Source organism: Pieris napi, chromosome 22, assembly GCF_905475465.1.
Source record: "Pieris napi chromosome 22, ilPieNapi1.2, whole genome shotgun sequence".
Lineage (NCBI taxonomy): Eukaryota > Metazoa > Arthropoda > Insecta > Lepidoptera > Pieridae > Pieris > Pieris napi.
Window position 1 is genome coordinate 2,958,138 of NC_062255.1, and position 21,163 is coordinate 2,979,300.

General features: G+C 33.0%; 1 protein-coding gene across 2 annotated transcripts; it reads left to right on the forward strand.

Moving 5' to 3' along the window:
* Positions 1–492: 492 nt before the first annotated feature.
* Positions 493–15,760, forward strand: LOC125060996 (zinc finger and BTB domain-containing protein 41-like). Of its 2 annotated transcripts, XM_047666131.1 has the most exons (14): positions 493–653; positions 747–828; positions 1,179–1,266; positions 1,865–1,970; positions 2,371–2,452; positions 4,217–4,313; positions 4,900–5,095; positions 5,962–6,043; positions 9,006–9,096; positions 10,794–10,899; positions 11,691–11,784; positions 13,023–13,119; positions 13,571–13,876; positions 14,979–15,760. In XM_047666131.1, the coding sequence occupies exons 1-14, from the start codon at positions 632–634 to the stop codon at positions 15,726–15,728; spliced, it is 2,199 nt and encodes a 732-aa protein (XP_047522087.1). In that variant the 5' UTR covers positions 493–631; the 3' UTR covers positions 15,729–15,760. The 2 variants fall into 2 exon arrangements, with proteins under 2 accessions (XP_047522087.1, XP_047522089.1); XM_047666133.1 differs by lacking the exons at positions 493–653; positions 747–828; positions 1,179–1,266; positions 2,371–2,452.
* Positions 15,761–21,163: the final 5,403 nt, after the last annotated feature.

The following is a 21,163-nucleotide window of genomic DNA, read 5'->3' on the forward strand; positions in this document are numbered from 1 at the left end:
TCTTAGGTCCATATTCTAATTCGTATCCCAAGTCACAATCTCGTCTTCAGAACTCTCAAATTAACTTAAGATTTCATACAGAAAGGATTGTTTGATAGCTCTTGAAACTCGATTAAGTTTGATTGATATTCCAGAATAGTAATATGTCAAGTGGAACTTGGTATGGTACATTAATCGTTTCCTTACGATTTGCTTTTAATCAAATACCCAAAAACTTATATGATATTATTAGTTTCTTGCTAGTTCTATTAGCCTACTCTGCGCCCTTGAACTGGTAATATATAAAAGTTGAAACTACAAATGGCCTCCTCCTCCATTTGTTTTCACACTGACGTTCAGACTTCAGAACTTTATAACAGTATATAGTTATAGTTAAATATATCACTAATTTTGTATGAATATAAATATGTATATCTCGAAATACAAACGTCAAATATAAAATATCCCTCATTTATTGTCTGTGCTCTGTATTCAATATTCAGTATTCTGTACAAAAGTCAAAATCCAAAATAAAAAGTTGAATTAATAATATTTTTATGTTTGCGTGTATTGTGTACATGGATTGAGTTCTCTAAATTCCTAAATTAAATTACGCAGTCTCTTTTTTTATTTATGCAGCTGTTTTCCAAATATGGAAGATAAAACATATATTAGTATGTAAAACTTATTTAATTTTCTGCTTGTTATAATTAGGTAATATATTGCAGACTAATGATTAACATTTTAATTATTATTTCCTGAAACAGGTAACGACGAGCTCAGTCTAAAACTCTTTAAGTTACGTTTTAAGTATGATTGGCTATTTAAGAAAAAGAAACAAGCTTGGAGGTAAGTTAATTTTCAGCTTACTTTTTAAATGCAACATACGTTTAGCTCTTATTTAGCTATTAAATTTTATGTTATGTTACCTGTCATCACTGTACAAATTCATGTTATTTAACCTTGAGCTTTGGTTATTAGCAAAATAATTGGAGTTTAACTTGAAGGCATATTTATACAATTATTTACCTATTTTTCCTCACATTATTGTGGGATAATGGGATTCTACATAGTTTCCCATAGTCTACAGAAGTATATCATAGCATATTATATTATTGTCCACAAATATAGAAAAAAAATTAGATTAGTATGTTATGTATTATTATGTTATATAAAGTAGACAAAACTTTTATTTTCAGTGAATTTTATAAGATATTACTTGAAAATGGATTTCCAAAAGATATGCCTGTGTCATATATTAGGAAAAAGTGGACATATACTTATGATGTGAGTTACCATTGTTATAATTAAAAAATCTGAAGTTAAAGTATATTCATTTTTTAGTTAAAATTCTATTAATATCACTTAATTCTCATAAAACTGTAAAAAATATTAAGCTAACAATACTTCTATTTATGCATACCTACAAATCAAAAATTTACAAATGAAACACCTACTTGGCACTAATTTAACCTTTTTTTCAAATTAAAGGAAATGAAATGATATTACAGCAGAAATGTTGAAATGACTAATTGTTTTTCATAATTTTCTTCTTTTATATTATACATATGTAGGTGCCGCAGCCAACTAGCTTAATTAGCCATTCAATTAACAGCCAAGCCTTTTAACTAAACGGCACCATTTAACTAGCGGCCTGAAAGATGTTCAGTAGGTTGATCAGACAGCTAGACTCGGATCAATAATGTTTCATTACTTGCCTAGCCTGTTGACTGTTAATTTAAATTTAATTCCACTCTCAAACTCGAAACAAAACTCTTCAATTGAACGGCTGTTAATTGAACTGCTAATTAAGCTAGTTGGCTGCGACATATGCACCATATAAAATATGAGAATCAAGTATAGAGGTTTTTATTTACTTTTTCAGTGTTATAAAATAGCAAAAAGGGATAAGAATACTAGTTGGAAGTACTATAAAATGTTTGATAAACATTTTGGTAAAAAAGTTATTTTGGACCCAAAATACCAATCTTGTAAGTTAAAATTATACTTCTTTGATAGATAGATATATATAAATTATACTTTTTTGATGGATAGATAGATATTATAAATTATAATAGCTTGGTCACTTTTGTAAAATAAAGAAGGCTTGTGTCTAATAAATAAATCAAAAACTACTTCTAAAGTACCTACAAAGTAAATTAGAACATATAAGAAGCAAATATAATTTTCACTATATGCTAAAGTCATAATGTTAATGTTATGGAAATGATGGCTTAAATGCTTAAGAATTTTTGTGTAATTAATTATGATTCACGTTCAATTATAGAACTAATTTGTACATGTCCATGTATCTTTTTGAATAGGCCATGACAAAGTTATGTTTTATACTGAAAATTCCATCTTATATCTGGATATGTTACATGTTTTCAGGGAATGATGAATGGCGACTTAAATTAATAATATGTATAACTGAAACTAAGCAAATGAATTTTGATAATTTTACAATGTGGAGGTAAGAATTAATATAGAATACTATCTGACCTGGCAAACGTCGTTTTGCCATGTACATCATTTATAATAAAAAAAATAGGGGTTGATCGTAGAGGGGTGAAAATTAGGGGTTTTATGTATTTTTAAAGCTGTATCATAAAAAAAAGATATATCTAAAAATAAAAAATAAAATTTAGGGGTGGACTACCCTTAACATTTAGGGGGATGAAAAATAGATGTTGTCCGATTCTCAGACATACCCAATATGCAAACAAATTTTCATGAGAATCGGTCAAGCCGTTTCGAAGGAGTTTAACTACAAACACCGTGACACGAGAATTTTATATATTAGACTAGCTGATCCGGCAAACGTCGTTTTGCCATGTTTATCATTTATAATAAAAAATAGGGGTTGATCGTAGAGGGGTGAAAGTTAGGGGTTGTATGTATTTTTTAATGCTGTATCATAAAAAAAAAATCAGAAAAAAAAACAAAAAATTAAAAAAAAAATTTTTGGGGTGGACACCCTTAACCCGTACCCTTAACATTTAAGGGGGATGAAAAATAGATGTTGTCCGATTCTCAGACATACCCAATAAGCACACGAAATTTCATGAGAATTGGTCGAGCCGTTTCGGAGGAGTATGGCAACGAAAACTGTGACACGAGAATTTTATATATTAGATTTAGCAAGTTGAATATAATTGTTATGAAATTATAAATGTTTTAAAAAAATTTAAGTCCATTAATTTCAAGGATTTATTATTTGTATCCAAGGCGGGTTCTAATGTTAATAACATTTATTTTAACGTAACACAAGGTCATGGTATGAGTTTTCATACAAATTGAATGAACGAAATCTGATAACCGCTAAGGTTACGTGAAAATAATTCATGGTATAAATAAGCGATTCATCTTTGTTATACTTTATGAATAGCCTCATGGTACCTACATGGCTCATGGTGCCCCCCTAAACAAACTTATTGATAGTTTTATTAGGTACCTACTAGCTGGCCTGGCGAACATCGTACCGCCTAACAGTCGATTCTTTTTTTTTTTTAAATACTTATTCTGCTATTCGGGACACCGGTCTAGCTAGTAAGATAAAAAAAAGAAAATTGATAATACAACAAATACATTATGTCAAAAAATAAAAAATTACCTTCCCGGAACCCCTCCACTAACACTTGAACTTTATGCTATGGTATTAAAGTTCAAATTGACTTAAGTATTATTACGAATATTTTGTATGGGAATATAGAAAAGTGTTGTTTTTAGAATTTTTCACTCATTTTTTTTTTAATTTTACTCCGTAAGAACCATCCTCGTACTTCAAGGTATATTTTAAAAAAAATCAGACAAATCGGTCAAGCCGTTTTTATGTTATGTCGTGACAACGGAAAACGGATTTCATTTTTATATATATAGATTTGAATACAGAAGTAAATGTAAATTTAGAGGCATTAATTTTTTTACTGACATTTAAGTATACATTAAGTTACCTATATTAGATTAGATTAAAGGCCGACAAAGCACTTGCAAGCCTTCTGGCAGGATGAGTGTCCATAGGCGGCGTTATCACTTAACATCAGATGAGTCTCCTACCCGTGTACCGCCAGTTATATAAAATTAAATTAAAAATATATATGACTTGAAACTATCGTGTCTAGGCGTCCATTTTATATATCATGGTTTGTTAGGGATAAGTTTTCCGTACACAAAAAATACATGAAATTTTCTTTAGAATAAAAGATAATATTTACGTGAAATAAATTATTTTATGTAGAACTGTGGAACAGGCTATGCGGTCCCAGGATATGCCGAGTGCATGTTGTGTTCAAGATATGAAAGGACTCTGGCACCATTTGAAAATGACATTTAATGTATGTATAAAAAAACTAAAAAATTTAAAATAAAAAAAATGTTAGATATTACCTTCTAATACGACTTGTTTTTGTAATTTTATAGTTGGATTGTTTGAAAATGATATTTACTAATTTTTTTTTTACAATTAACATTATATTAGGTCCTTACATATGAAATTGCCGTTTTGTATGGGAGGAACAAAAATTAAAGTCCCTCGATCCATTTCTGCAGCACTGGTGCCACGGTGGAACTCGTACTTGTAAATAACGCCATATTTCATGTTTTACATTTTATAGAGTGACGCAAAGAAATAAAACAAACGCGAAAATTAAATGAATCATGGTTTTCGAAAAACAAATGCACGAGTAAATAGCTGAGAAATTTGAATTTGGAATTCCTAAACAAAGAGGAGACATTGATGTCAAAGTGGCCTGTACGACAAAACGTCAATTTTATTTATACTCTGTAATCATGTTGTAAAAATATAAGTGTACTAGATTTTTGAAACAGGCATAGTATTGCCTTTAGGAACCTTTGAACAAGTAATTAGAACTATTTCATACATTGAATAATTTTGATTTTCAAAACTATATAATTTTACAGCGAAAACATCGGCTAAAACTAAAGAAACAAAAATGCGATTGGGCTTTATATGATTCTGTGTTGGAATATTTCAAGACATCAGAACCGGAATACTTAGTTAGACTCGAAACATTGCCAGCGAGGGAAGTTCTCAAAACGTTATATAGGAAAGGCCATACGAAAGTCAATGACGAGAACGAAGATTCAAATTTTCATTGTAAGTATTATTACAGGCGGTAGCTAGAAGATCGGTAAGAAATGCCGTAGAACTCATGAAGGGTTTATTTTAATTTATTATATTATATAGTTATTCATTGCCATTTAAGGTAGTATTTAAATTAAATTAACACTATTACACAATATATTCACTCACAACCACTCATGCTTTAGGTTTATTTTGTCTATTACTTTAATTTAGTCATAGTATGTTATATTTTCTGACCGCCATGGAAGGCTGGTGACCTGTTAGGGGCCGTTCAAGTATTACGTAAGCAGATTTACTGCTTTACCCCCCCCCCCCCCCCTCAGCAAAAGTAAGCTAAGCTCTCAAAAACAAAAGTACATGAACGTATTAATTTTTCGGAGGAATCCTCGAAAATGCAAACTGTTGACGTAATCATGAAATACGGAAACCAAAAACCCCTCCTCCCCCCTATAGTGATTATGTAATACTGGAACGGCCCCTTACCACTGGACTTCAATAGTCCTATTATACCAGCAAAGACGGCTAATACCTGCAGCATCCGGACAATGCAATATTGTTATAATATACAAATTACATATACTAAACATATATACAAAACAAGCAATACGCATACACACTAATAACTACACAAAACACTGTCAATACTTGCGCACTTGACGGTACTTTATCACTTGTCTTCGCTATTCGATATTATTCGGTCGGAATCGCACTCGAAACATAACTTTTCGAGAACGGGCCTGAAAATAAATGTGAACGGTACTCGCGAACTTTTTGGGCAAGAGTGGTACTGAGTAGATGATGTTCTATCCTTATCGCACAATTCTAGAACGTACGTGGTCGCAACGCAAGTGTTAAATTCCCTAATTTTATATTTACAGGGACCAAAGATATAACGGAGTCACTTATACAAATACGTCTACAGAATGATTGGATTTTCAAAGAATCAAAATGGGCTTGGAGGTATGTATAATATTTTAAAAATCAAATCAAAGTTTATTTGTTCATATTGGTGATTATAAACGTACACATTAAAAAGATCTAAATTTTAATTTAACTTAATGCGTCAATTATTAATGTTTAATAAGTTGTTTACATGACTAAATTTACTTAAAAAATACAGGTCTTCTAAAACGAATAGCGATTTCCGATATTTGGTCAAATACATCATTACGTAATTATTTATTTACACTTCGTTACCTTAAACGTATGCATAAAAAAACATTACATAAGTTATAAGCCAACGGGTGGCCTTATCGCTAACGATTTATTCCAGGCAACCCTAGTAAGCAAAAAGAAGTACCTACTGAGAGTAAAGTACAAGAAGTGCATACTAATGAACAAAGAAACATAAATTACATGTAACACTAGAAATATACTAACAAAAATATTGAAAATTATATGAATATAAAAGTATAAGCTAAGCTTAGGGTTAATGAGTCATAATTAATCAGAACGATTATAAATTAAAATCGCGTGTCAGTTGTCAAACTGTCACTATGACAGCGGAAGATATTGTAACGCGACAGTGATGCCAACTTGGGGGTTTCCCCCCAAATTTAGGTGGCATCAAGATGTTTTGGGGATTTTTAGGAGTTACATTTATTTAGGGTCTACTTAATACAGGATTTTTTTTAGATTTAGAATGCACGATTCTATATGACGGCGCATTCCTAGCGCTATCTGTTTAGAAATAGTAGAATTATTGGAACGAGATTTGACTATGGTCAGTCTGGCGGAGCGTCGTGTCGATGGTCAGCGCGAACATGTTGAATTTCGTTTAGTTTTCGAACGTCAACGGCGAGCGCACCACGTCTGCGACGAATCGCTTTTTGTTCCAAATAATCTTGTGTCTTTTTGTTACAAAACTAATTAAAAGTGATTGATTAAGTGATTCCCTAATTACGAGTGAATAGATTTTAGTGAATTGCTGTAAGGGAGATACTTTTTGTGATTCTATTGTTCCTACCCACATAACAACTTATTGAAGACATGGCTTATTCTTATGATAAAGGGCATCCGCCCATAAATACAATTTATATTCACCCAACAAACAAACTTCAACAAATATAAACACAAAGTATGGCTATAATTTAAATATAAAAAAAGGGTGCGTGTACTTATGTACGCGCGTAAGAAGTTATACTTCTTTGGCTTTTTTTTTTTTTTTTAAATATAATTAATTGATATTTAACGTAAACAATTTAATAATATTTAGTATATTATTCAATTATTAATTAATGTTAATAACAATTATTATTTATCATTTTTTTATATGATTAATTCAATTTAATAACTTGGTATGTTTCATAACCTTTTAACTAAGTAACAATAGGTCTTTGTGAAAAAGCATTGCTAAATTTCTTTGAAAAAATAATTAAAACTCCTTTATTTGTTTAAAAGGTAAATGTCATTATGGTCATTCAAAATTCTTGGCATAGCTGCTAACGTCACGCATATTCTATTTCTTATTACTTGTAGATTGTCTTATTCCCATCTCGCTTGCGCACGCTATAATCACACTAACAACTTTGTGTCTCAGGTACGCATCGTAAAATTTCACTCTTATCAATTTTTCATAACGCGCCTAAAGAAGTATAACTTCAAAAACTATAATACTGTAAAATCAAACCAATAATGGTCTAAGATCCCGCTATACAACGACCTTCACCGAGATGCTTATTTAATGAAACGTATTTTATATTTAATTTAATATGTCAATAAATATAATCCATATGGGTTGTCTAGCAAATTTCAGTCCAGAGTATGTTTAATTAATAATTTAAAAAAAATATTTTGTCTTCTATCTTTAAAGGTGTATGATCCCTAATGAATCCTACTGGTTTTAAATATTCATCTAAGAACCATCCGCAGTTCTCAGGCTCAAGTTTCACATATATTTATAGATTTATAATTTGCATGTAGTAAATTTTTAGATTTTTTTCAATCAATATTTTTAATCAGGCTAGTATTATATATGAATCACTATAACCTTCTTTTTTACTAAAGATGTAAATATACTTACTTTTAGTGTCACATAAAAAATATACAAATAAATAATTAATTGATAAAAAAAAATTAAATAACTATTTCTCTATTTAAATAATAAACTACTCCAAAATTATGCATAGTATATACGAGTCCATCGCCATCCTTTTCTTTTCCAAGCCCAAATAGCATGCGCACTCTCTTTCTTTAAGTGGGCGGACTTTAAACTGCTGCTATGCTGTGTCCTCTTCTATCGCATGGGATGGTCGGTTGGGACCTCTCAGTCGCACACATTCACTTGGAGCAATATTTTACTTTTTAAAATTCGACAACCGCAATTCTGGACTGATTTTTCGCAGCCAACCCTATACCACCGTGTTCAGCATAAAATAATCTTTAATTTCATTTAAATTTCATTCAATAAACAGACCGTTGCAAATGCTAGTACAGATTTACCTGTTTATACCTGGCAACCCGATAGTTGTGACCGGAAAAGAATGGGCAGCATAAAGTTTGCATATTCTATGGGCTTCATACTTTCGATTGGTATAGAATTTATCTAATAATCATACCGGTGAAATGTTTCAAAAAATATTTTTTTTAAATTATTAATTAAACATACTCTGGACTGAAATTTGCTAGACAACCCATATGGATTATATTTATTGACATATTAAATTAAATATAAAATACGTTTCATTAAATAAGCATCTCGGTGAAGGTCGTTGTATAGCGGGATCTTATACTATAAAGAAATTTCATCTGAATCTGAGTACAACAAAAAACTTTAGGAGTTTTTAATCGGCATGTTTGAAGTTAGTTCAAGTTAGTTAGTTAGGGGGAACATTCTGTAGGAGTTGGCACCACTGTTAGACCTATTGATTCTACATTTTTTAAATTTGTTAGAATAATAATAAAAAGTTATTTTTTGTCGTAGCAAAATGCGGAACGTACTGGTGGAGGAAAATGGTTTTCCAAGTTCACTAAGAGCAAGGGACTTGCGTAAGAAATGGTCTTCGTTATTTTTTGTAAGTTATTTAAACACTGGTCTGCAGCCCATTTACTAAAGTATTTAAAAACACATAAAAAACCACGCATATTTTGACTGGTGTCAGATTTGAGAGTTAAATTGTTATTTTGTCAAATACGAGAAATACGACCTTTAGAAATGAGTTTAACACCTTAAAAAATAAGACGTATAAAGTGCCCTGTAAACGATCAAATTGTTTGTCAAATTTTACGTGTTTGTCAAATTATTTGATAGTGTACTGCTGTGTTTGACGCGTTTGTCAAACATTCTACGTGTTTGTCGTGTTTGATGAAAATCTGGATTGATGTCGAGTTTGAAACAAGATCTCACTCGTTATATTGACATCAAGGAGGACGCTACGCTCAGTGACAATATGAGTGTCAATATTACTAACAAAGAATTTATGTTGCATTTCATATCTGTTTATCCTGATTTTTTGTAAACCTATTTCTTTTTAGTAAACCTATGTTATTTTGTATATCTGTTAGCAAGAAATAAAAGGCTTTTTATTTTATTTATTAAATAAAACCGTATGGAGTATAGTCAGTAAATCTTCAAAAGTTTTATGGTCCATGCGCAGGAAGTTTGCGTAGTCTTCAGGTTCTGTACGCAATATTTCCCGTAGCAAATTCTCGTGGGTATATTTATCTCTTAATTTCAACCATTCTCGACTCCATCGTCTTCTTTTTTTTGTCTTGATACACAGTGCTAGAGTCAATGCCAAAAATGCGTCATCTGAATCGCTCGGCACGGCGACGTCACGTCACGAAAGGAGAATCTACTAGAAATTTAACAAATTTGATAGATATTTGGTTTGATCGTCTAAGCTATTGTTTGATGAAAACGTGAAGTTTGACAAACAAGTTTGGCAAGCAAATTTGATCGTTTACAGGGCACTTAAATCATATATGGTCTATCAAACTTAAATTTAATTTCAAGAGCTGCTAAAACATTTTTCCTGTATGAAGATTGACATATTTAACAGCGCTCAAGACGAGGTTGTAATACAAATTAGAATATGTACCTGTATTACAAGTTTTGGGGCATTTAATAGGGATTCTGAAAAGTTATTACACATGGCCATGAGTCGCTCTAATATCGCAAGGACTCATCAGTACCAATCTAGTGGATATTATGAAAAGGATACAGGTGTAGATTTTTTCGAACTTTAATAAGAATTTGTAAAAAAGTCACTTATAAAAACGCTAAATAAATTATAACTCTGCAGGGGTTGAGCTTAGAGACCTCCCGTAGAACATTTTTTTTCAGCTGATGACCTCATCTTTCCCTTATTTGCGTTTGATCCACTTTTTGGCCACCCTATATATATATATATATATATTCATAATTAAACGTTAAATAAGGTGTTTTTAACGAAAGAAAATCTATCTCGTTTTATCAAAGCGTAAGACAATTTGAGAGAAAGAGACGAAACAGTAGAGTCGTAACAAAAGTATGTGAGTGCAGTGACCGATTTCGTTTTTGTATATATAATTATTCTGTACGTGTGCTTGTAATTATACTTGTGCTTAAAGGCTGGACAGATTTTAATGAAATATTGTGGATTCAAGAATGGTTATTATTTACAATTTTTTCTTTTAATTTAAAATGTGTGTAAGTACATGAGAATGTCAGTCGGGTCCGTTAGTGATGAAATACTATATATTTGTTTTGAAGCATTTATATTTCAAACAGGACTACCAGAAGGCAAAGGCGACTGAGAACAAATCGTGGTTATATTATACGTTATTTGAATTATATCTTGGAGAAGGGAATCTCAGCTTGAATCCACTATCAGGATGTAAGTAAGTGAAGTCCCAATGGGGCTTGGGGCAAAATATCGAAATAAGATCTAACATAGCAATATTGATAGAATATTACTGTGCATTGTTTAGCACTGTTATCACAATTAACGAAATTAATAACCCTCGGAACCAAGTCGACTTAGAGTCACGAACAGAGCGTTCCAATTCGCATTCGCAAACCCTCTGGCATTGACCATGGGCGGTGGTATTGGTATGTTATCTAAAGCTGGCGGCTTCAACACATTTACACTTTGTGCTTGTGTAGTGTCTGTGAATAAGCGCGAGGCGTGACGTCACACTGAATATGCATCATAATAAGACTGTCCGTCTCTCTCGCGCTCGGTCAAGCTTATGAGTATAAAAGAGACAGTTATTGTTTTGCTTTTGCTACTGTTTATGTTGTTCTTTACTGTACATGTTGATCATGCGCCAGCTTTCGATAACCGACCTATATCGCTTAACATCAGATGAACATCGCTTAAGATCAGAAGGACGTCCGCCGTTCCAGAACTGAGCGTTTTTCAAGGCAGTTTTTGCCGCGCACCACCACTATGTGGAACCAGCTGCGCAATGAAGTATTTCCGAACCAATTCTACTTAGGGTCCATCAAGAAAAGAGCGTACCAATTCTTGAAAGGCCGGCAACGCACTTGTGAGCCTTCTGTGCTCCATGGGCGGCGCTATCACTTAACATCAGGTGAGCCTGCCCGTTTGCCTCCTATTACTTAAAAAAAAAAAGATGAGATCCTCCTTGTTCAATTAAAAATATTTAATGTATTTATTTTCAGGGGAAGAGGAATGGGTCAAAAACTTTATCAAAATAAGAATTGATTTAGATTATTTGTTTGTATCGGAAAAGAATTACTACTGCGAGGGATGGAGGTATATTTATTTCAATATATTCCGTGTATGTCTTACATTGAATACATTTAGGATATTTGCAAACTTCGTTCTTTAGCTTTTAGGCTTCAATTCGCTTGCTTCGAGAGGATTTCATTTATTATTTGCCAAAGTCTTTGATAATTTTTTTCTCTAGAAAATTCCACAGTCTCTTATTAAAATGCTAAATATATTATCTTTAATGCGAGACAATTGAATAACATTTACTTGCGACATCCCTGAGGTTCGAAACGTGCCTTAGACTCAGTACTAAGCGTATGTCAGGCACAGAAGGCTGACCATATAAAAATATCACGAAACTTCCAGAAATATATCAGACCTATGTAGCACCACTTTTTCTTCAGCTTCATTTTTGACTGATTCATGTCAATTGTCACGAGCAGTGTTGGCCTAGTGGCTTCAGCGTGCGACTCTCATACCTGAGGTCGTAGGTTCGTCCCCGGCTGTGCACCAATAGACTCTCTATGTGTGCATTTAACATTTTCTCGAACGGTGAAGGAAAACATCGTGAGGAAACCGACCGAAAAAAAGAGTCGACGACGTGTGTCAGGCACTGGAGGCTGATCACCTACTTGCCTATTAGATTTGAAAATATCATCAAACAGATTCAGAAATCTGAGGCAAAGACCTAAAGAGGTTGTAGCTCCACAGATTTTTGAAGTTATACTTCTTTAGGCGCGTTATGAAAAATTGATGAGAGTGAAATTTTACGATGTGCGCGCACCTGTGACACAAAATTGGGAGTGTGATTATAGCGTGCGCGAGCGAGATGGGAATAAGACAATCTACAAGTAAAACGAAATAGAATATGCGTGAAGTTAGCAGCTATGCCAAGAATTTTGAATGAACGTAATGACATTTACCTTTTAAACAAATAAAGGAGTTTTAATTATTTTTTCAAAGAAACTTAGCAATGCTTTTTCACAAAGACCTATTGTTACTTAGTTAAAAGGTTATGAAACATACGTTGCTATTAAATTGAATGAATAATATAATAAAATAATAAATAAGAATAATTATTATTATTAATATATGTATTAATAATTGAATAATATACCTACTAAATATTAAATTATTAACGTTAAATATTTGTTATTAATTATTTAATATTTAAAAAAAATAAAGAATGCCAAAGAAGTATAACTACTTACGCGCGTACATAAGTACACGCACCCTTTTTTTTATGTCAATTGTCATATTAAGGTATTAATTTATTTCAGGAAAGTGGAGCAACAGTTAAGGGCAATGGGTTTACCTTTAGATCACAGTTTGTTAGGTCTGCCCCAAATGTGGGATCATTTGACAAAAATATTTAAGGTATGCGAATGTCTATAGAATACATTACAATACAAAATTTACAAAAAAAAAATACAATAAAAAATTTACACTTCCAATTTTAGTTCTTACTTGTAAATTTACCTTATTGTATAATATTTTTAATAAGCAACTCGGATACGAAATTAAGTAATAATACGCATAGGGATTTGACCGTTTATAATTATTATGGCCTAACCTCTTAATGAGGTTACCTCCTAAGGAGGTAGGAACCTCTTCTAATTATGGGTAGTAGCCATTACACGATTTTTCGAAATGTAATAATTGTTAATTAATATTTATTTTATTTGTCCATCCCTTTGTTTTAAAAGTTTTAATAGAAAATATATTTCAACTGCGTCCTGATTCAATATCCTTAATACTAGCCGTAATAACTACGAAGCGTAAAGTTTCCTCTAGATAGACTCGATTGATATTTAAATTTTTTTCACAGTGGAAAAGAAAATTCTTTATCAAAGGCATGTTGACGGAACAATGGCCATATTTCGATTTAATGCATCAATTCACGGATGCGCAGGAGCAGAAGCAAAAAAATGACATTGATGATGATAATCACGATTATGATGATGATATGAAGTTGATTGATATCAAAAAGCTGATTAAACCGAAATATGAGGTCTTGGAACCAAATCATTGCAGATCGTGTTCCAATGATGAAGCATGTGTTAGCTTGTTTGATCATCGCGATGATGATGGAGTGGATTTGGCTTCGAAGCTACGACTTATTGGGGGTGTAGAGGTAACGTTCACAACTCTCCTTATTTTTTTTATAAAACAGAGCAGCAGGCTCACATCATTTTAAGTGATACCGCCGCTCATGGACACACTCAATGCCAGCGCGCTAGCGGGTTCGCGAGTGAGTTGCCGGCCTTAAATTAGTAGATATAATAAATTTAGATGTCTTTTTTTATGTTTTTTCCTTAATAGTGTTTCCTGGATGAGATCGCTTGTTAGAAATAAGGCCGTCCTTTCCATCCCTAATCATTTATATTACTTGTTGTTTAAGTAATGTAACGAAGGTTGAGTACCTACATAAATAAATAAGATAAACTATCACCTCATTACATATTATTCATCTAACTTTAATGATTCATTAAAATATTTAAATTTATTTTTGAAGCTCGGAGAGAGCAGATGCTATTTGTTCAAAGAGCACTTCAGATTTTCAGTTTCAAACACAAATTAAATTAATTGGAGACAGTTATGAATTGACGATCTTATGTTTTCAATATCAAATATTTTAATATATTTATTATAATTATGCTTAAGTACATTTTCGTAAAGGCATTTTCTTGTTCAAACGACAAGTAGTCCGGTCAATATAGACATTTGAAATAACAAGAATTCCCGGAAAGCCAAAAAATTGGTGGAGAGCTGGGGAATACCATTACAAATAAAGTTTTAAAAATCCCCATCGATCATATGTGTGCTACAAAAGTTATTCGGGGTCAAAGGTCAAAAGTTGAGTTTTTTTTAATTTTTCTCGAAAACGGTAAGTTTTATCAAAAAAGTTTCAAGCCCAGTCTCACATTGCAATTGCAAATGTGCCACAGGGTTACTGTGTTCTCCAGCGTGTACCAATTCCCAAGGTCAGTCTTGCTCAAATGTCTAGTTGAGTACAATAGAAGAAGATTCCTGACCTTTGACCCCAAATAACTTGTAGCACACATAGGATCGATGGGGATTTTTAAAACTTTATTTGTCATGGTAACCCCCAGCAATTTTTAGCTTTCCGGGAATGTTTGTTATTTGACCACTACTTTATGTCTAACTTGACCGGACTAAAATTTATATTCTTATACTACCGTGTCTTAACCATGATTGGTGTTCTTGTTTTTTAGATCGAACCATCAGATTCCTTACCATATAACATATGCCTTACATGCCTTCAAGAACTGGAAACAGCCTACAAATTCCGACGAAAGTGTCAAGAAGTAGACAAAGAGTTGCGTGATAAAAATAAACACAATGAAAATTCTGTTAAAATAGAACTAACCATAGACAAAGATACACCTCAAGATGAAAACGACAATTTCGATAATATGGAAACCGATATGGACTTCGAAGTACCCATAGAAGATGAAGACAAAGTCACAGCGAAACCAGTGAAGGTGAAAAAGATGGTTCGAAAGAAATATCCGAAATATGATTATTGGAAAGTGTGTGAAATATGCGGGAAGAACACGAGGAATCTCACAACACACTTGGAGTCGCACTCGACGGACCGGATCTACTCTTGCTCAATTTGCCAGAGGACGTTCAAGTTCAAAAGCGGGCTGAGTCTGCACAAAGCGACCCACGAACCACCAAAGAAAACGTGCGAAGTTTGCGGAAAGAAATTCCACATAGCCGCACAGTACCGTCGCCATTTCCAATACCACGCGAATGAGAGGAAATTTGAGTGTGAAACTTGTGGGAAAAGGTTCAATTCGTCGGATATTTTGAGGGTACATTCGAGATCGCATACGGATGAAAGGCCTAACGCGTGTCCGGAGTGTGGGAAGACGTTCCGTACAGGGGGTTGTGTGAGTCGACATAGACGGATAGTACATCATATCAGAAAGAAGCCACAAGAACAAATAAATAGTTAGTTGGTTAAGGAATAAAGTTATTTTTACTGAAAGTTTTTTAATAAATATTATACTAGCAGACCCGCCAAGCGTCGCTGTGGCTAAGGTTTTTGTTATATTACATAGTAGTAAACTATTCAAGGGAAACGGTAGGAGAACACCAGCTATGGGGACCACCATGCTTTTTTGGTGGTTATGCCATTAAATTGTAGCTTATGTGAAGCGTTGGTACTTTCAACACAGCGCCGTCTGTTAGAATTGTGACTGTCAAATAATAAACAAATATTTTGCGATAACATAATATTGCGGGTATAAATTGAGATGTAAGCTATCCTATGCCGTTTTTTCAGGAAAAATATCATTTTGACCTAATGTTAAGTGATACCGCCCATGGATACTCACATTACCAGAAGGCTCGCAAGTGCGTTGTCGGCCTTTTAAGAATTAGTCCTTGAGGGACCCCAAGTCGAATTGATTCGATAATAATGCAGTGGGTAGCTGGTTCTACAAAGTGGCGGTGCGCGGCAAATACTTCCTTAAAAAACGCTCAGTTGTGGACTGGTGGACGTTGAGGTGATACAGGCCCGTATATTGGACTTATGAATATTGTATGGCTTAGTGTAAGGGTAAGAATCAAGGGTATCAATGATTCCTCTCTGAGTAAGAACTCACGCAAGAAGGTACAAAGAATTAGGAAGATAACTGGTGATAATAATTGGAGGAGGCTTTCACCTCGTTGTCATACAATATCCATTAAAATAATTCATCTAATATTTAAGGAGAAATAAGAGGAATTTTGTTTTTTACGACTTCTGTGTGCCTCTCAAAACATTTTTGGTATAGGTACTCCCTTGCATAGCTAATAAGTCTCTAAGCTTAGTTTAACCCTTAATCTTGGCATCGATTTGGTTTTTATACAACCCGATCCCACTAGGCACTTTTTAGCTTTAGGTACTATTACTTAAATGGGAAATAGATGCCAATTATTTCCGAAATATTTACCCTTCCTTCAAGAAAATAGTCTTCTCTGCCCATAGGTAGCTGTAGCACTTTGTATCATATGAGCCTGCTGCCCGTTTCTTTTCAATTTCTATAAAATAAGTTCCGACATCAGGGCCACAGATATTAAAAAAAAATCGAAAGGGCAAGCTCAGTATTCACGCTTGAGTACTGCTGGACTGTTTTCCGACAAGTTGTTACTCTTTAGAGCGCATACAAAGATATGTGTCTGTTGATAATTAATGATGTCTAACGCTGACAAGCATAGAGATCTTTTATGTCGGCTTTAAAGTGCTCAAAGATTTAAAACGCATTTCAATAAAGTTTTAACGAGCCTATAAAAGTCAGTGGCCCGAATTTGACATTAACTAGAGATGCGCCCGTATTTTCAAATCAAGCTTTTTATTCGGCGCTTTTCAATCCCTGCATCTGTCGAACACAACGTTTTTGTATGAGATAAAGTAGACTTTTTGATTAGTGTTCATTTTGTCTACAAAATATATCAATTAAACTAATCAAAACGTAAACGTTTCTAATTATTATTTTGCGCCAGTTGCCCTCCTTTACATTTAATGTTAAATTTTTATATTGTAATGTAACGAAGTGTAAATAAATAAAAATTATTACCAGTGGCGCTACAACCTTTTTAGGTCTGGGCTTCTGATTTTTGTATGTTTCATGATCATCATTTGTCAATCTAATAGGCAAGTAGGTTGTCAACCTCTGCCTAACCATTTTGAGCCTAAGGAATGCCGGTTTCCTCACAATGGTTTCCTTTACTGCTCAAACGAATGTTTGTGCGCACAAAGACGGAAAGTTCATTGGTGTACATCCTGGGATCGAACCTACGACCTCAGGGTCAACACTACTCACTAATGTTGATTTAAAACCGTTTAAAAAGTTTGCTTGAGCGTCCACCTCGAGAGCTACTTCTTCGAACTTCGAACACGATATACATACCTATGGTAATTATGAATAACTCTGTTAATAAGAGTACATTGTGTTTCTTATATATATATATATATATATAATGATATATTGAAGTGGTTTAAAATCAAGAACCATGCGCGCATTTACGGAGACAGCTAGTCATATCTTAAAAGAAACTACCTACATATATTAAAATCAGTCATATTAAAGCAAGCACATTCCCTCAGTGCCAGTCTGATGTTACAAATTTTTGCATTTTCTTTGATGTCGAATCGCTATTCCTTAACATAGTATGTTGTTTGTTGCTTACATACTGTATTTGATATTTCAGCTAGTTTAATAAATTAACAATGTTGACTGTCCGTAATTAGTTTTTCGTGTATATATATTTTAGGAATTTAAAAACCCATACATCACGCTTTTTTCTAGGTCTTGTCCAGTTATTTTGTAGTATGTGTGAAAACTTAGAGCTAAATTGTAGTTTTTAGGTAAAATGGTAATGGTACAACCACTTAAGTATTCAATTTAATAAAAAACTTGGATTTATAAGTCCCAAGTTTTTTAGGATATTCACCTTCAAATGTCTTCAATTACAATGCAGGTAATAAAATATGGATAGTCCTTTTTCCTTACTACTTGGAGCCTGCTAATTTGATTTCGAAGTACTTATAATGTACTCATTGAACCATTCAGCTTATGTATTTTTACGAAAATAATTAAATTGTACGCACATATCTTATAAAATATAGGAGGAGCTTTTATCGAGCTTTCTAGTAATATTTTGCTATGCAATAAAAATTAAACAAGAGCTGTTTATAATGTCCTTTCAAATAATTTTAATATAAAACAGATATAATAAATAGTAAGTAGTTTTTTGTTACGACTCTGCTAATCCACAGTTATGTTTAGGTACATTTATTAGATGAGAGTTTTTATATATACTTACAGATAATTTTAGACCAGGATTGGAGCTCAATTCATGTTCATGAATACGGGCTTTGGTGACATGGAGGCGCTAATGGATGCGTCATATATAGATAGTATATTTAACCGAAATATTAAGATCAACGTCCTTTGGCTTTGTAAATTTACTTTATGATAAATAGTGACGAAGAACTTTTACTTTGTGCTAAAGGAGGTTTATAGGAATTAAGCCAAATTAATACTGAGTTAAAACATAGCGTCACTGTAGAATGATACCTCGTATGTCAAAAAACCATTTATTTTTTATTCTAAGGGTCTGTTTCACAATGTACGGATAAGTTCCGAATTAGCTATTTATTACTTATTGGTAGGATAAACAGTATTGTTGCGTTTCACTACAGTCAGATAGCGCTATTCGTCACATAATGGCCGATTGACATTAGGAGAGTGCTTTAGGATAGTACTTTAGTTGAAACGTGTAAACGCTACGCTAAAGAACTTGCCTTTCAAGTTGTACTAAAGCACTCTCCTAAACACTAAGATAATGTAAAGGCCTTAAAGTCCATCACAAGAGTCCGATTAAGTGTCAAATACAATCAACAATTTATCTTCCAAATAATTTATGTGTTGCATTTGGTACTTTATCCATACATTGTGAAACAGACCCTTAGACTCTTATGTCATCTAACTGGTATAATAATTAAGTAACCTTAACCATCCAAAACTATGTTAAAATATTATTATATGTTTTTGTTCATAGTTTTAACCCTCTAAAACTATGGACAAAACATATAATAATATTTTCACGCACATTGACGAAATGAAACATTTTTTTCGTGTTTAATGTTTGGTTCTCTGGACATACGAAGCTATCACTCTACAGCGACGATAGAGCGGTACTGGTCCTTTCTATATGCGCAATTAACATCTCGTATGTTGAAAGAAAACATTGTGAAGAAAGCGTCTTATACATTGACCTATACATGAGGCTTATTACATACTTGCCTAAGAAGTAGCGAGAAATTAAGTTAGACCTACCTTCATGTGGATACCCACACCTTGCTCACTGAATCACGTGAAACTGTCTTAAGGTAAGATCTAGAAATCAGCATTGTTAAGTGCCTATCTCGAACCTAATCCGCCACAAACATTTCCGTTTTTTTTTTCTTTTAACTTGTATATATTTTAATTTCGAGCAGTGTTGGCCTAGTAGCTTCAACAAGCTACTCTCATCCCTAAGGTCGTAGGTTCGATCCCCGGCTGTGCACCACTGGACTTTCTTTCTATGTGCGCATTTAACATTCGAACGGTGAAGGAAAACATCGTGAGGAAACCGACATGTCTTAGATCCAAAAAGTCGACGGCGTGTGTCATGCACTGGAGGCTGATCACCTTCTTGCTATTAGATTTAAAAATGATCATAAAACAGATTCAAAATCTGAGGCCCAGACCTAATTATTATTTTTAGTTTACCTACCTATTTATTTTTAGTTTTTTTTGTAACATTTATGTTTAGCTTAATTAATCATCATACATTTTAGATAAAATAGTTTGTAACATATACCGTAGATTTAGAATAAAATAGAAATACTAATAGCTAAGTAAGAAAGCAAAAACTTTATTATACCTATTTAATAAAAATGATGTTTACGTAAAAAGAAAGTGTAGTGCCCCCCTAGGATTCCCTGTGTGCAGTAAGTCTCTTCCATTGGACAATAAAATCTACATAACACTTACCTTTTATAATTAAACTATTGTTGCACAGTAAGAATTATTTCCGTTTCAGCATAGGACAGGTTGAGGTTGTGAAAATGTTTTTTTTGTGAACGTGGTTAAAGATGCCCTTTGCAGGAGAAAAAGTGTTGGACGAAGAAAGTGTTTTTTTGGAACTCATGTAGGTTTGAGTTGTGTATGATGTGGTCGGTGTTGGTATCAAAAAAGTCTGCAAGTGTGAGTTGCGTATGTACCTATTATTAGATTTTAATATACGGCAGCCATAGTTCGCGCTAAGTTTAGGAATCTCCCCCTTAACTTTACCGTCTTCATCTTCACAAGACATTAGAGAAAACATTTAATATAAATAAAGATTTAAAAGGTTCAGAGATTTTACAAAAAAAGTAATACAAAGCAAAAAAGTATTGCTTTGAAAGCTATGGAATTCAATTGACTCTCAATGGTTCGACAGAAGCCGGAAGTGCAACCATTAAATAGACCTGAAGTGCTTATAATAAATTTAAGCCAACCAAAATAATCCATTTAACCCTTTGGAATGCCGATGGGTCGTTCATTAAAATTACTGTAGATTGAAAGTTCAGTAGTCTACTGAACTTAAAATTTAACTAATATATATTCTTGTAGGTTTAAAATTAAAATAATATCTACTATAATACGTAACATGGACTGTTTTACGTGATGTGGTTAAGTATTGTAAGAATGTATTTAAAAGTAGGTAAAATCCTTTTTAAGTGCTCAAATTATAATCGTTTTTGTACCGGAAGTCCTGTTGTGTATTTATATGGGAAACGGGCATCAATGTGGCACGAACGTAGTTCGTTTTTTTTATTGGTTTGATCAAATGTTAAAAAGTTAACAAAGTAATTTTA